This window comes from Eschrichtius robustus, chromosome 4 (genome assembly GCF_028021215.1).
Source record: "Eschrichtius robustus isolate mEscRob2 chromosome 4, mEscRob2.pri, whole genome shotgun sequence".
Lineage (NCBI taxonomy): Eukaryota > Metazoa > Chordata > Mammalia > Artiodactyla > Eschrichtiidae > Eschrichtius > Eschrichtius robustus.
Window position 1 is genome coordinate 59,667,683 of NC_090827.1, and position 16,956 is coordinate 59,684,638.

A 16,956-nucleotide genomic window follows, 5' to 3' on the forward strand; every position below is an offset into this window, starting at 1 on the left:
AAGGAGGCAGTTCTCCTCCCTTCTGCTCTGGTCAGATTCTCCTTGAATTCTCTATTTCATTTCTGGGCATGAGCATTTAAGAGAATCATTGATAAACCGCAGTCTGTCAAAAAGAAGCACAACCAAAGTGGTGAGAAATCGTGAGCCCATGCTACGTAAAAGAGCAGATGAATTGAGAAGATCTAGCCTGGGGAGCGTGTTAGAAAGTATAGGTGGGGGAGGGGAGGTTGGCATGATAAAATAAGTATCCATTTCTAAAAGGTTATCATGTTAGATTGTTCCCTCATAACACTAGGAGATAAAACAATGACCAGGGATGGAAGCTGTATGGGGGAGATTCAGTTTAAGCCTTTCTTGCAAAGGATTAAAGCTATATGAAAATTAAAATGCCTTCCTTGGTTTTTGGTGATCAAGTAAATGCCAGATAAGTATATTGCTGGGATGCCGTAGAGAAAACTCATCATCACTTCTGACTGGAGATTGGACTAGAATTAAATGATCTTAAAGACCCTTCCAACTTTATATTTTTGTGACTTTATATACAAGCAAAGTATGGGTTATTTGAAATGCAGTGTATAAAGACAGAGATGGTGGAACCAATCCTTGCCTCTATGAAACTTATATTTTAATTGGAGGAACAACACAAATTTTAAAAGTTGTAAAGAGTATTAGGATGAAATCACAATAAGAGAATATCATAGGGCTGATTATGATTAATTGTTAAGTAAATGTTAATGTTAATTGAATACTTTTCAACCTTGTATGTTTTGTAAAGCACCAGTTACTCTCAAAGAACATGAGTGTCATGATCCTAGGGGTGGGGAAGGAAGCATATTTACACGTTTGTACGTTATTATACTGATAAGTTATAATAAATGTCAAGGGCTTAAAATTTTTAATGACAAAGCTTATTAAGTAAGCTTTCTAGTGGGCAGAAGATATGAAGGTCCAGGTGTTATATTGAGATTTCAAGGTTAGAACTAAAGTGACTGAATATTGCAATAGGATAAGGTTTTTGAAGTTTTATTCCACATTAGATATGATGTCCACCAGGGCTAGGACAGGAACAAAGCCAGTGTTTGGTGAAATTGGATCTGCTTAGAGACAAATGCTTTTATTTATGATTAAGAAACTTGTTCAGCATGTGTGCGATCAGTGGGTATATGGGAAATCTCTGTACCTAATACTCATGTTTGCTGTGAACCTAAAACTGCTCTAAAAAATAAAGTCTATTAAAAATGGTTCACATCTTCATCTATTTTAAATTAATGAAATCAAATTTCATAATTCAATGGAGTCTAATTTATGAAATTCTGAACTCATCATGGTAATTTCTAGGTAAGGTGACCATCAGTAAACTGGAAAGAGCATAATTACCACACATTCAGTTAGAACTCTTGACATCTTCAGCTGGATATTTTATGTGGTTTATCAGTGGTGGTAGGAAGGGGAGGGGAATGTGAGGGTTATACCGGTAACATCAACACTTGGTTGACGTGGACCCTAGAAAAGTAATGCCCAGAGAACAAAAATTTTGCAGTGTTCATCCTTCAACAACCAATCCTTGTGGCAGGTGTAACTCTGCCTTGGGACAGACACTTCTGGCTAAAATAGCTTGATGATGCTTGATGCCTCTCTAGCCATGAACATCCTCCAACTAAGTCCACCTGCTCACCAGGGCAAATTCTCACTATTGTTAGGTTTCCTCTCTTTTTGTGCCAATTGGGAACCTCTGTACTTTTTCTTATATTATAAATATTCATTGAGGAATACTATCTATTTGAAAATCTTTTTTATATTATTCTCCAACTAACACAGTTTGAAAATACTGGATGTCTCTTTCCTCATCAGTAAAGTGTTGGGGGTAGATTGACTCATCGCTAGAGAGTTCCTTACTTGTAAAGTTCTGTAGCTTTATAAAATTAGTTCAGCCCTTAACAAAAGTATTGGAATTATTTTGCCTGGAGGTAGTTGTAAATATTTAATGGCATGGTAAGATGTACATACCACATTGTTAAAGTTAAAAAATTAAAAAAAAGATTTAAAAATAGATGTGTATAGTTTGATCCTGTGTTTACATATATGTATAAATAGGTATACACACATTTATAGATTAGATATAGCACTGTGTGGATTATTGATTGAATATTATTGATTATCCCTGAGGAGTAAGATTACAGGTTTTTTATTTCCTCTTCTTTCTCCTCCATAATTTCTGTTTACCAGTTGAATTAATTTTATAGTAGGAAATGGCATTCGAATCTGAAAAAAACAAAGTGTCCTTGTCTTGTAAATTGTTTTAATTCAGCACTCTACGAAACCTAACACAAAGGAAGATCCAACGAGGGACTTGAAGCAGCTTCTCCAGGAGTTGAGAAGTGTGATCAACGAGGAGCCACCCGTGCCCCTGGGCAAGAGCGAGGAAGACGGGAGAGCACCATCTCTGGGGGTCTCCTATGTGGCTGTGTAAGACTGAGTGTACTTGAGAGTGGGAAGGCTTCTCTCATCAGTGGGTAACGATCACGTTGTCTATGTGGGACAACTTCTGGGGGGTTGAAGTTTCAGTAACTTTGAGGGGTATCTGGACATTACCAGGGAAAACAAAAGTGGATGAGTTAGCAAAAGTAAAACACCTTGACATCAAGAGAAAATAATAGCAATAGTTTTTCTACTCAGAAATTAGTCAAGGCAACGTGTTACCCAAAGTTACATTCATACAGTAATTTATAGTTCCCAACAGATTTCACATCCATAATCTTATTTGATTGTCACAACAACTGTCTGTTTGAGACAAGACAGAGCAGGATTTATTTATCCCATTTTAAAAATGAGAAAAACACAAGCTCCAAAAGGTTGACTTACCTACAGCCATACACGGTGAAGCTAAAACTCAAACCCTGAGAACTGCATAACTCTCCAGGTATAAGCTAATTGGAAAGCCTTGGTTCTCTAGGCATTCATGACAGTGACTTAAATTAATAAAAGTCAGATCCAAAACAGGATTCAACCAGTCCACCAGCCACTGCCTGCACGTACCTGCAGAAATCAATGAGATCCTCATATTCTTTTCAAATAGTGTTTTAAATTTTTAATGTGTGCTACTATTAAATTAACTTAGAGCATGTTAATATGGTATATACTATATTCTTAGCGTTATAATACTAATTATATGTTGTTAGTATTGTAATAACCCATTGTTGTAATTTTGTTTTCTGGTTATATGGCAAATATCTTAAAATAATACTTTCTGACATAATACTTATATATAAACAATCTCCATTTTCTTAAGATGCTCAGTTAGTGTTTATTAACCTGAGGTAGCAAAATATAAATTGGATTTGTCTATTTTTTATTAATAATATTATTAATAGTAGTAGTAAAATATTAGTAACAGTCCAGTTACCTAGCATAACATTGCATTCTCTGAATCACATGTTAGAAACATTCTACTGTCACTCCATCCAAGAATACTTATATGTGCAGGACACTTTCATTGTTTTAAAATGTTCTCATGTATTTTATTTTTTCTCAGTTTTTTTTATTGAAGTGTAGTTGATTTACAATGTTATGTTCTGCTGTATAGCAAAGTGATTCAGTTATACACATATATACATTCTTTTTTTTTTAATATTCCTTTCCATTATGGTTTATCATGGGGTATTGAATATAGTTCTCTGTGCTATACAGTAGGACCTTGTTGTTTATCCATTCTGTATATAAAAGCTTGCATCTGCTAACCCCAACCTCCCCCTCCATCCCTCCCCCACACTCCCTCCCCTCTTGGCAACCACCAGTCTGTTCTCTATGTCCGTGATTCTGTCTGTTTCATAGATAGGTTCATTTGTGTCATATTTTAGATTCCACATATAGGTGATATCATATGGTATTTGTCTTTCTCTTTCTGACTAGCTTCACTTAGTATGATAATCTCTAGTTGCATCCATGTTGCTACAAATGGCATTATTTTGTTCTTTTTTATGGCTGAGTAGTATTCCATTGTATGTATATACCACATCTTCTTTATCCATTCATCTGTCGATGGACATTTAGGTTATTTCCGTGTCTTGGCTGTTGTGAAGGGCAGAGCAATTTCATTTTTGTCATAACTCTATAATATGCCTTCTAAGCCAGGGCAGTATTATTAAGCTCATTTGACAGATGATTACATTTAGACAGATTAAGTTGCCTCCTCCTATGAGGCAAAGAGACAAAGTCAGAAGTAAACATTAGAGCCCCTGGCTTCCAGCACTAATCATTCCACAAGATTACCATGACTTCCCTGATCAAAATTCCATCACTTCAACCACTAATGATGGGCTTGACTATATTGAACTGTATTCAACATGAATATATTTAGCCCCTGCCGTTAGAGAGTTTATGTTAATTTGCTGTAATCCTACAAATGACCTTGTCATTTTAGGCTTTGTCACCAAAGCCGAAACTCAGCCTCAAGCTTTTAAGGGTTCAGGAACAAAAACATTTCTAAGTTAACAAATTCCAGGGGTAGCATTTTGCAAAATTTGCTTGGAGGCCTAAATTCTACTGTTGTGCCTTAAAGAAGAGTTAAATACGTAGGAGCAATTGATTATTCTAAAACTACATGGAATCTAGAAATTATTCTTTGTATAATTAACTGAGAGTTACATTTATCTATACAGAGATGATAGAATAAGAGATTGCATTACTGAATCAAGCCTGAGATTAGAGATATGCCATAGGTGAGAGGAATCTGAGATTCTGAATCTAATTAATTGTCCAGGAATTTTACATGTGACCAGGTAATTTGGGAAGTCTGGACAGTTTACATGAGAATTGATGGAAAGTTGTGATAGTGTTTAACTGAAACCAAAAAGGATTTTGGTGAAATGTACTAAAGTAATTTACTTCCTAGAAATCAATTTAATAGGCATTTTTTTAAACATCTTAATTAGAGTATAATTGCTTTAAAATGGTGTGTTAGTTTATGCTTTATAACAAAGTGAATCAGTTATACATATACATATGTCCCCATATCTCTTCCCTCTTGCATCTCCTTCCCTCCCTCCCACCCTCCCTATCCCACCCCTCTAGGTGGTCAAAAAGCACCGAGCTGATCTCCCTCTGCTATGCGGCTGCTTCCCACTAGCTATCTGTTTTACATTTGGTAGTGTATATATGTCCATACCACTCTCTCACTTTGTCCCAGCTTACCCTTCCCCCTCCCCGTATCCTCAGATCCATTCTCTAGTAGGTCTGCATCTTTATTCCCGTCTTGCCCCTAGGTTCTTCTGACCATTTATTTTCTTTTCTTTTTTTTTTAGATTCCATATATATGTGTTAGCATACGGTATTTGTTTTTCTCCACTGTATATTCCTGCCTCCTTTATCAAAGATAAGGTGACTGTATGTGCGTGGGTTTATCTCTAGGCTTTCTATCCTTTTCCATTGATCTGTATTTCTGTTTTTGTGCCAGTACCATACTGTCTTAATTACTGTAGCTTTGTTGTATTGTCTGAAGTCAGGGAGCCTGATTCCTCCAGCTCCATTTTTCTTTCTCAAGATTGCTTTGGCTATTCGGGGTCTTTTGTGTTTCCATGCAAATTGTGAAATTTTTGGTTCTAGTTCTGTGAAAAATGCCATTGGTAGTTTGATAGGGATTGCATTGAATCTGTAGATTGCTTTGGGTAGTAGAGTCATTTTCACAATGTTGATTCTTCCAGTCCAAGAACATGGTATATCTCTCCATCTGTTTGTATCATCGTTCATTTCTTTCATCAGTGTCTTATAATTTTCTGCATACAGGTCTTTTGTCTCCTTAGGTAGGTTTATTCCTAGATATTTTATTCTTTTTCTTGCAATGGTAAATGGGAGTGTTTTCTTAATTTCACTTTCAGATTTTTCATCATTAGTGTATAGGAATGCAAGAGATTTCTGTGCATTAATTTTGTATCCTGCTACTTTACCAAATTCATTGATTAGCTCTAGTAGTTTTCTGGTAGCATCTTTAGGATTCTCTATGGATAGTATCATGTCATCTGCAAACAGTGACAGCTTTACTTCTTCTTTTCCAATTTGGATTCCTTTTATTTCTTTTTCTTCTCTGATTGCTGTGGCTAAAACTTCCAAAACTATGTAGAATAATAGTGGTGAGAGTGGGCAACCTTGTCTTGTTCCTGATCTTAGTAGAAATGGTTTCTGTTATTCACCATTGAGGACGATGTTGGCTGTGGGTTTGTCATATATGGCCTTACATTGTGTTGAGGAAATTTCCCTCTATGCCTACTTTCTGCAGGGCTTTTATCATAAATGGGTGTTGAATTTTGTCGAAAGCTTTCTCTGCATCTATTGAGATGATCATATGGTTTTTCTCCTTCAATTTGTTAATATGGTGTATCACGTTGATTGATTTGCGTATATTGAAGAATCCTTACATTCCTGGAATAAACCCCACTTGATCATGGTGTACAATCCTTTTAATATGCTGTTGGATTTTGTTTGCTAGTATTTTGTTGAGGATTTTTGCATCTATGTTCATCAGTGATATTGGCCTGTAGTTTTCTTTCTTTGTGACATCTTTTTCTGGTTTTGGTATCAGGGTGATGGTGGCCTCGTAGAATGAGTTGGGGAGTGTTCCTCCCTCTGCAATATTTTGGAAGAGTTTGAGAAGGATGGGTGTTAGCTCTTCTCTAACTGTTTGATAGAATTCGCCTGTGAAGGCATCTGGTCCTGGGCTTTTGTTTGTTGGAAGATTTTTAATCACAGTTTCAATTTCAGTGCTTGTGATTGGTCTGTTCATATTTTCTATTTCTTCCTGGTTCAGTCTCGGATGGTTGTGCCTTTCTAAGAATTTGTCCATTTCTTCCAGGTTGTCCATTTTATTGGCATAGAGTTGCTTGTAGTAATCTCTCATGATCGTTTGTATTTCTGCAGTATCAGTTGTTACTTCTCCTTTTTCATTTCTAATTCTATTGATTTGAGTCTTCTCCCTTTTTTTCTTGATGAGCCTGGCTAATGGTTTATCAATTTTGTTTATCTTCTCAAAGAGCCAGCTTTTAGCTTTATTGATCTTTGCTATCGTTTCCTTCATTTCTTTTTCATTTATTTCTGATCTGATCTTTATGATTTCTTTCCTTCTGCTAACTTTGGGGTTTTTTTGTTCTTCTTTCTCTAATTGCTTTAGGTGCAAAGTTAGGTTGTTTATTTGAGATGTTTCCTGTTTCTTAAGGTAGGATTATATTGCTATAAACTTCCCTCTTAGAACTGCTTTTGCTGCATCCCATAGGTTTTGGGTCATTGTGTTTTCACTGTCATTTGTTTCTAGGTATTTTTTGATTTCCTCTTTGATTTCTTCAGTGATCTCTTGGTTATTAAGTAGTGTGTTGTTTAGCCTCCATGTGTTTGTATTTCTTACAGATTTTTTCCTGTAATTGATATCTAGTCTCATAGCATTGTGGTTGGAAAAGATACTTGATGCAATTTCAATTTTCTTAAATTTACCAAGGCTTGATTTGTGACCCAAGGTATGATCTATCCTGGAGAATGTTCCATGAGCACTTGAGAAGAATGTGTATTCTGTTGTTTTTGGATGGAATGTCCTATAAATATCAATTAAGTCCATCTTGTTTAATGTATCATTTAAAGCTTGTGTTTCCTTATTTATTTTCATTTTGGATGATCTGTGCATTGGTGAAAGTGGGGTGTTAAAGTCCCCTGCTATGATTGTGTTACTGTCAATTTCCCCTTTTTTGGCTGTTAGTATTTTCCTTATGTATTGAGGTGCTCCTATGTTAGGTGCATAAATATTTACAATTGTTATATCTTCTTCTTGGATTGATCCCTTGATTGTTATGTAGTGTCCTTCTTTGTCTCTTGTAATAGTCTTTGTTTTAAAGTCTATTTTGTCTGATATGAGAATTGCTACTCCAGCTTTCTTTTGATTTCCATTGGCATGGAATATCTTTTTCCATCCCCTCACTTTCAGTCTGTATGTATCCCTAGGTCTGAAGTGGGTCTCTTGTAGACAGCATATATATGGGTCTTATTTTTGTATCCATTCAGCCAGTCTGTGCCTTTTGGTTGGAGCATTTAATCCATTTACATTTAAGGTAGTTATCGATATGTATGTTCCTATTACCATTTTCTTAATTGTTTTGGGTTTATTATTGTAGGTCTTTTCCTTCTCTCGTGTTTCCTGCCTAGAGAAGTTCCTTTAGCATTTGTTGTAAAGCTGGTTTGGTGGTGCTGAATTCTCTTAGCTTTTGCTTGTTTGTAAAGCTTTTAATTTCTCCATCAAATCTGAATGAGATCCTTGCTGGGTAGAGTAATCTTGGTTGTAGGTTTTTCTCCTTCATCACTTTAAATATGTTCTGCCACTCCTTTCTGGCTTGCAGAGTTTCTGCTCAAAGATCAGCTGTTAACCTTATGGGGATTCCCTTATGTGTTATTTGTTGTTTTTCCCTTGCTGCTTTTAATATTTGTTCTTTGTATTTAATTTTTGATAGTTTGATTAATATGCGTCTTGGCGTGTTTCTCCTTGGATTTTTCCTGTATGGGACTCTCTGTGCTTCCTGGACTTGATTAACTATTTCCTTTCCCGTATTAGGGAAGTTTTCAACTATAATCTCTTCAAATATTTTCTCAGTCCCTTTCTTTTCCTCTTCTTCTTCTGGGACCCCTATAATTTGAATGTTGGTGCGTTTAATGTTGTCCCAGAGGTCTCTGAGACTGTCCTCAATTCTTTTCATTCTTTTTTCTTTATTCCACTCTGCAGTAGTTATTTCCACTATTTTATCTTCCAGGTTACTTATCCGTTCTCCTGCCTCAGTTATTCTGCTATTGATCCCTTCTAGAGAATTTTTAATTTCATTTATTGTGTTGTTCATCACTGTTTGTTTGCTCTTTAGTTCTTCTAGGTCCTTGTTAAACGTTTCTTGTATTTTCTCCATTCTATTTCCAAGATCTTGGATCATTTTTACTATCACTATTCTGAATTCTTTTTCAGGTAGATTGCCTATTTCCTCTTCATTTGTTAGGTCTGGTGGGTTTTTGCCCTGCTTCTTCACCTGCTGTGTGTTTCTCTGTCTTCTCATTTTGCTTAGCTTACTGTGTTTGGGGTCTCCTTTTCGCAGGCTGCAGGTTCTTAGTTTCCGTTGTTTTTGGTGTCTGTCCCCAGTGGCTAAGGTTGGCTGATTCAGTGGGTTGTGTGGACTTCCTGGTGGAGGGGACTAGTGCCTGTGTTCTGGTGGATGAGGCTGGATCTTGTCTTTCTGGTGGGCATGTCCACGTCTGGTGGTGTGTTTTGGGGTGTCTGTGATTATTATGATTTTAGGCAGCCTCTGTGCTGATGGATGCGGTTGCGTTCCTGTCTTGCTAGTTGTTTGGCATAGGGTGTCCAGCACTGTAGCCTGCTGGTCGTTGAATGAAGCTGGGTCTTGATGTTGAGATGGAGATCTCTGGGAGATTTTCGCCGTTTGATATTATGTGGAGCTGGGAGGTCTCTTGTGGACCAGTGTCCTGAAGTTGGCTCTCCCACCTCAGTGGCACAGCCCTGACGCCTGGCTGGAGCACCAAGAGCCTGTCCTCCACACGGCAAGCAACAGGGAAAAATGCAGAGATGACTCCTCCCAGTTATAACCCGCAGCTGCTCTTGCACATCCTCTTCAGAGAAGCTCCTCAGGGATATCTGAGCTGCTGCCACCTGTGCTAGAGTCCTCAGTAAGATCCTGGAGTACAGCTTAACTCGCAACTTTTAGGTTGTGAGTTTTTCTTCAGTTGACATGTGTGTTCAGCTGCTAGAGTTGGAGGGTCTCCTGCAGAGGCGGGGGGTGGCTGTGGCTCACGGTGGGGACAAGGACACTGGTAGCAGAAGTTCTGGGAAGTACTCCTTGGCGTGAGCCCTCCCAGAGTCTGTCATTAGCCCCACCAAAGAGACAATAGGCATTTTTAAAAATTTACTTATTTTATTTATTTTATTTTTGTCTGCGTTGGGTCTTTGTTGCTGCACACAGGCTTTCTCTAGTTGCAGTGAGCAGGGGCTACTCTCTTCATCGCGGTGCACGGGCTTCTCATTGTGGTGGCTTCCCTTTGTTTCAGAGCATGGGCTCTAGGCGCCCGGGCTTCAGTAGTTATGGCACGTGGGCTCAGTAGTTGTGGCTTGCGGGCTCTAGAGCACAGGCTCAGTAGTTGTGGTGCACGGGCTTAGTTGCTCCGCGGCATGTGGGGTCTTCCCGGATCAGGGCTCAAACCCGTGTCCCCTGCATTGGCAGGCGGATTCTTAACTGCTGTGCCACCAGGGAAGCCCCAGCATTTTTTTTTCTTTTTTGTTTATTTTAAATTTTACTGCTGTTTACCCAGGCGAAGATATTTATGTGGTATGCCATTCCAAAAATGGAACACTTTTTCTACATTTGCATGTATTTACAGTAGCTTACATAACTTTTGAGAGAAAGGTAGTCTGAAAGGAAGTTACAACCACCTCAATATAGGATTATAAGAACCTTACTGAAAACAGTTCTATTTTTATTAATAATTGAATAGCTGAATGTTTAAATGAAATCATAAAAAGAGCATAAAGAAATGAAGTCCATAACCCCTAAACAAAGACAACTTCTGAGAACTGACTTTAGCCAAAAAGGAAAAAAAAGCTAATATTACTTTGTTACTCGTGTCAGACACAGAAGCCATTGCCTGCAGATCTTCAGTAGCTCCTCACTGTCTGCTGCATTCAGTACAAGGTTCTCAGGCTGATGTTGAAGAATCTCCCTAACTCGTCACCACCCTGCTTTCCTCCTGTATTGTGCTCTAACCAAAACAGACTACTCCTGATTCCCAAAAGGGGTTCATTTCCTTCTGTCTTCAAGCTCTTCTCCATACTGTTCTCTCCACTGGGAAGAGCCAGCGCCCCAATCTCACTCTTTTGAATCTGCATTTGTCTAAAAGCAGTATCCAGAGGAACAATTTTGTTTGATCACTAAGTTAAAATAACATCACGTAGTCTTTAACTTCTCCCACCCTTTGCCAACAGAAGCAACAACTCATTAAGGGAATCCACTGAAGGCAGCAAATCAAGTGAAACTCTTAGCAGGTAAGAAACTATATCTCTCCAGCCCCTGGCTTTCAAAATGTCCCCTTTACTACTGTTCATTCATTAATTCAGAAGATCGTTAACTGCCCATGATGTGCCACACTGTGTGCTAGGCCCTTAGGATGTAACAGTGAGGAAGACAGAGATGGGCTCTGTCCTCAAGTTGCTTATAGTCATAGGGTCTATTTATTGACTGACTGCCTGGAAAAAAGCTTTTATCTTTTCTATTTTTACCACTTATAAAACATAGAGGTATCAGAGCCCTCTTTATATCATAAGAATATGAAAATGAACTCTAGTGTTTAAATTCCATTTAGGCAAAGAAAGGGTTATTCATTACTGTATCTTCAGCAACAAGCATATTGCCTGTTATATAGTAGCTGTTCAGGAAATATTTGTTTAGTGATGAATTAAGACAGATACTTTCTTACTGTCCCTGCTGTTTAATCAATATTCAGTGAACTTGAATCTTTCTAAATACAGCTTTCTCTTAGCCTAAAAGAAACAAGTTTTGATTTTCTTCTCACCTGAGTGTGTAACATTACATTGTTCCTGTTAATAATATCTGCAGCTATCTACTGCATATTTTTATTTTTACTATTATATGGGTGTTTTAGACTCATCTCATTTAGTCTGTCTAATCGAATCTATGATATAGGCATTATTATCCCTGTATATAGGTTAGAAATGAAGACTCAGCTTGCCAAGCAATTTGCCAAGGTCATACAGCTCGTAAATAGAGGAGCCAGATTTGAACTCAGGTCTAGCTGGTTCCTGAGCTCAGGCTTGTAACTGCTCCTGTACCTGAACACTCCTTGCAGAAGCCCTTGGGATTAATCCATTTCCTTACCTTTCTCTTTTAGAGCTTCTGGGCCTCTAGAGCCTCATTCTTTGCACTCTTTGCCTTGTGGCTCCTTCCTCCAATCTTCACACCCTATGACATAGCATCCTCCAGTCTTTCTGCTGAGATTGTCACATCACCTTCTCTCTTCTGTGTGAAATCTCCCCCTGCCTTCCTCTTTGCACAGAGACTTGTGATGGCATTTAGATAATGTAGGTATATCTCCACATAATCCAGGATAATCTCCCCATCTCAAGATCTTTGATGTAATCACATCTGCAAAGTCTCTTGTGCCATATAAGGTAACATTCATAGGTTCTTGGCATTTGGACACAGATATATTTGGCAGCTATTGTTCATCCTACCACACTGCCTTTTAGGCCATTTTACCATTTGCATGTACCATTGTGGTGGGCTCTACAGTGTTTAGTGTGGATGTTTTAAATCTCCAATCTCTTGCAAGTTCCAGTCACTTCTGTGCATCAATTTCAGATTGATCGCCTGAAGCACACCTCAGACTACGTTCCCAGCCCCCAAACCTTCAAAGGCTCCCCATTGCCTACTGCAGCAAGAACAAACTGCTTGCCCTGATAATTAAAACTAGCCACAATATAGCCATGACCTTCCTTTCCAAGGTTTTTCTCCTAATATTCTCAAACTTTTTGGTCTCAGGACCCCTTTGCACTCACAAATATCACTGAGGATTCCAAAGAGCTTTTGTTTATATAGGTCATTTCCATTTTTAGTATTGGAAAATAAAATTTAATTTTAAGCATTAAAAAATTAAAACATTTTGATATTTATTCTCTTAAAAGTAACAAAGTACATTACATATTACCATAATAACATATTTTATTATGAAAAATAACTATGTTTTTCAAAAAAAATCATTAAGATTTAATCATTAAAAATCATTAAATCATCAGTTTAATGCATGGCTTAATAAAAGATAGCTGTATTCTCATATCTGCCTCTGCATTTATCTGCTGTGATATCAGATATCATGGAGCCTCTGGGAAACTCCACTATACACTTGTTTGAGACTGAGAGTTAAAAAGAAAATAATACCTTAGTATTATAATAAAAATAGTGTTGACCTCACAAACCCCCTTTGCAAGGGCACCACCTTCAGAGCTGCTGTCATAATATTATCAAACTGGCACCCATCCTACAGAGAACTATGTAGTTTAGTTCAACTTACTGATTTAAATAGGTCTGATAGTTTTGTAAAGCAACAGTTATTGCTAAGAGAGGTTTTTTTTTCCTTTGGTCTTTAAATTTTTAAATGAGTCATTAAGATTGCATCTCTTAGAATCCATGAGAGAAATACTGGGTTTTATAGCTATTATTACACAAAAATGAATTTTCTAGCCAAGATTATATATTATTACCTTTTCATTCTGCAGAATGTTCATGGGCACTGAATACATAGAGATGATGCAACTTTGGATCTCCCTCATAGGGTATTTTAGGACTTCTGCAGTTTCGGGTTATGGCTGCCATCTTGGGCTTATATTTTAAGCCATCACTTTTGCCTTCATTAGCTTGTTTCTGTCGATAAATCTTAACACTGAATTTTGAAATGGAATGTTTGCCTGACCATTCTTATGCTTCCAGAGAGCCAGTCACATTACACACAGGAGAGTTGGGAGATCCACCTAGTTGCTTCGCATTCCCATCTGCAGGTGAGTGTTTTTTTGTTTTTTAATATTTTTTTATTAATTTATTAATTTATTTATTTTTGGCTGTGTCGGGTCTTCGTTTCTGTGCGAGGGCTTTCTCTAGTTGCGGCAAGCAGGGGCCACTCTTCATCGCGGTGCGCGGACCTCTCACTGTCACGGCCTCTCTTGTTGCGGAGCACGGGCTCCAGACGCGCCGGCTCAGTAGTTGTGGCTCACGGGCCTAGTTGCTCCGCGGCATGTGGGATCTTCCCAGACCAGGGCTCGAACCCGTGTCCCCTGCACTAGCAGGCAGATTCTCAACCACTGCGCCACCAGGGAAGCCCCTGCAGGTGAGTTTTTAATGAAAGCACAGAAATGGGGCCTGCTTAAAACCCTGCAGTGGCTCCCCTTTCGGTGGTTCCCTCCACACTGCTAGTCCCCTCACCGCCTTTAAAGCCTTTGCTCAGATGTCACTTTCCCAGTGAGACCTACTCTCACCACCTTATGTAAAAATTATAACCTCCTTATCTTTTTCTTTTTTTAAATTACACTTAGCATTTTTTTATACTATATGTAACCTACTAATTTATGTTGTTGATTGTGTGTCACCTCCTGCTAGACAAAAGCTGCACGAGGGCATATGTCTTTAGTTGTTTGGTTCCCTGATATATCCAGTACCTAGAACTTTCCTGGCACATAGCAGGTCCTCAATAAATAATTACTGAATGGATGAAAAGAAAAGAAAAAGAAATGAGACAGATGGTTCTCCATATACTTTCCAAAGACAAAATGTTCTCTATAAAACAAGGAGATCAAGGAAGAGATTGAAAGATAACAGAATCTGTTGAAAAATAAAATGGCACAACTCGGGCTAGATATGGAAAAGAAAAAATAATAACATTACAGAGGAAAGCCTTAGAAAAATAAAAATTAGGATATGCATGACTGAAATCATAGTCAGGGACATCATGGACCGCAAGAGAAAATTACAGAAAAGGAATTTTTAAAACTAAGAAACATGAAAGATAATGATACAGAATATGTTAGATTTGGAAGGCGAAGGCAAATCAGCAGACACATTATCAGCCTTCTTATGGAAGAGAACAAAATAAATGGGAAAGAATGAAACTGTGAAAATGATGGTTATTCAACAAATTGTAGCTATAAATCTGGACAGTAATAATGTAAATAGGGAAAATCGAGGTGTGAGGTGAAATAGAAGAAGATAAGTTTCCAGATTTTCTTGTCTTTTGTAGAAGAGTATCTATGTATATCTAAAATAAAAACGTAATATTCTTAAATAAAATAATTGCAAATTCTTAATTTTTAAACCTTTAACTTGTGAGATATCTTTAAGAACTAATATTTTGAAGAAAAGAGCATTTATTTGAAATTGAACAATTAATTCCTTCAGGTTTTACTTTACTTATATGTTTACACTGTTGTTTCAATGTTCACCCAAGAGAATACAACATATACCCTTGTTTTATTAGATTAATATGTGAGTGCCTTTACCTTTTCTCATAATTTGTGAGTACCTTAGAACATGTTAACTCCATTCACTTTCCTTCCAACTGTCATACAGTTGTTGTCACATATAAAGGTAAATACCATAATGGATCATTTGCATTGTGTTGTACAGTTAATATTCATTTACATACACCCACATATTCACACTTTACTTTCTATCTGCTATCATTTTACTTAAGCCATTAATGTTTCCTTTAATGTATTCTCCCAGTTTCTGTTCTCCTGAACTTGTCTTTATTTTATCCCCATTTTTGAGGTATATTTTTGCTGAGTATAGAATCTAGGTTAACATTTTTCCTTCACTTTGAAAATATTCCACTGTTTTCTGGCTTCCAGTGTCTCTACTAAGAAGTCAGCTCTAAATTTAATTGTTGCTCATTTAAATGTAATCTGCCATTTTTGCCCTTCTGGCAGCTTTAAGATTGTTTTTGTCTTTGGGTTTTTTTGTGCGTTTTTTGTTTATTTGTTTTTTGCAGTTTTTATTGATATGCCTAGGTATGATTTTCTTTATATAAAAAGAACTTGTTTGGGGTTTGGAGTAATGCTGTTGAATCTGTGGAAGTCTGCGCCTCCATTATACAGAACTTGTGGGTCTATATCTATTACCTGTATTTTTTTACTCTTGGTTTTCTGCCATGTTATTTTGTCTCCTCATATGCCTGGTTATTTTTGTTGTATGACAGACATATGTGAAAAATTGTACAGATGGTTTCAGACTTAGAATATGATCACCTTCCTCCAGAGAGCATTCATGCTTGCTTCTGGTACACAACCAAGGTCACCAGCAATCCCAGATCAATTTAATCCAATCAGGAATTAAGATGATTTGAAGATAGACCTCAGGATCCCCAAGGGCAGGTCCAGTCCCTCATTCCTAAGATGCAGCCCTTTCCTGTTCCAACCCAAAGCCTTGGGGTTTTACCAGAACACACCCCAGCCCCGTGATTGGGAACATATTCTCATGAGAGTTTGATTTTTTCAGAGGTGCAGCATACTATTTTTAAGTAATTCTGTCCTTTTACTTTTGTTCTTGTAAAATTTTAGGAAATCCATCTGTGAAAAATTTAGCTTCTCGTTCATTCCATTCTTCTCCTAAGAAGTCTCCAATTCACTCACTCCTGACTAGTTCGGTTGAAGATTCTATAGGTTCCACACCACAATATAGATCCACCAAGCCTGTTCATTCACCTGATTCTGTTAAAGGTAAGAATAACCTGATATAACTGATGAGATTAATTGATTTCCTACTCCAGTGACTTAAAAGTTCTATAATTGGAATTAATAAAGGGTCACATGGTGTTCTTATATGTACACTCTAATTGATGCTGTGTGGTGGGTGTGTGCTTAAGTGGGTCTTCTTTGTTTATTTAGTTGAGTCTTATTTAAGTAGAATAGTTACTGTATACCACATACACACCCCTTAGTAAATATACATAGATATTATAGGTAAATATTATCTGTTTCTTTCTCTGACATGAATAATGACCTTTTTTCTCTATTTTATTATAAGATTTTGAGTCTTCTTTTAAATGCTGAGAATGACTTTTCTTTTCTTTCTTTCTTTTTTTTTTTTTTTTTAGTTTGGAGGAAATTTTATACACCAGGTTCTTATTAGTTATCTATTTTATACCTACTAGTGTATATATGTCAGTCCCAATCTCCCAATTCATCCCACTCCCACCTTTCCCCCCTTGGTGTCCATACGTTTCTTCTCTACATCTGTGTCTCTATTTCTGCTTTGCAAACTGGTTCATCTGTAACATTTTTCTAGATTCCACATATTTGCGTTAATATATGATATTTGTTTTTCTCTTTCTGACTTACTTCACTCTGTATGACAGACTCTAAGTCCATCCACCTAA

General features: G+C 37.3%; 1 protein-coding gene across 2 annotated transcripts in view; it reads left to right on the forward strand.

The window, feature by feature from the left end:
* Positions 1-16,956, forward strand: part of CCDC158 (coiled-coil domain containing 158) — an 86,133-nt gene that overhangs the window by 60,529 nt on the left and 8,648 nt on the right. Inside the window, exons 17-22 of one of the 2 annotated variants that reach the window (XM_068542140.1) lie at positions 2,309-2,449; positions 4,421-4,425; positions 4,659-4,718; positions 11,003-11,062; positions 13,521-13,588; positions 16,139-16,297. In XM_068542140.1, the coding sequence (XP_068398241.1) occupies positions 2,309-2,449; positions 4,421-4,425; positions 4,659-4,718; positions 11,003-11,062; positions 13,521-13,588; positions 16,139-16,297 (493 nt within the window). Of the gene's footprint in view, positions 1-2,308; positions 2,467-4,420; positions 4,426-4,658; positions 4,719-11,002; positions 11,063-13,520; positions 13,589-16,138; positions 16,298-16,956 lie in introns of both variants that reach the window. The other variant, XM_068542139.1, reaches the window with a different exon arrangement.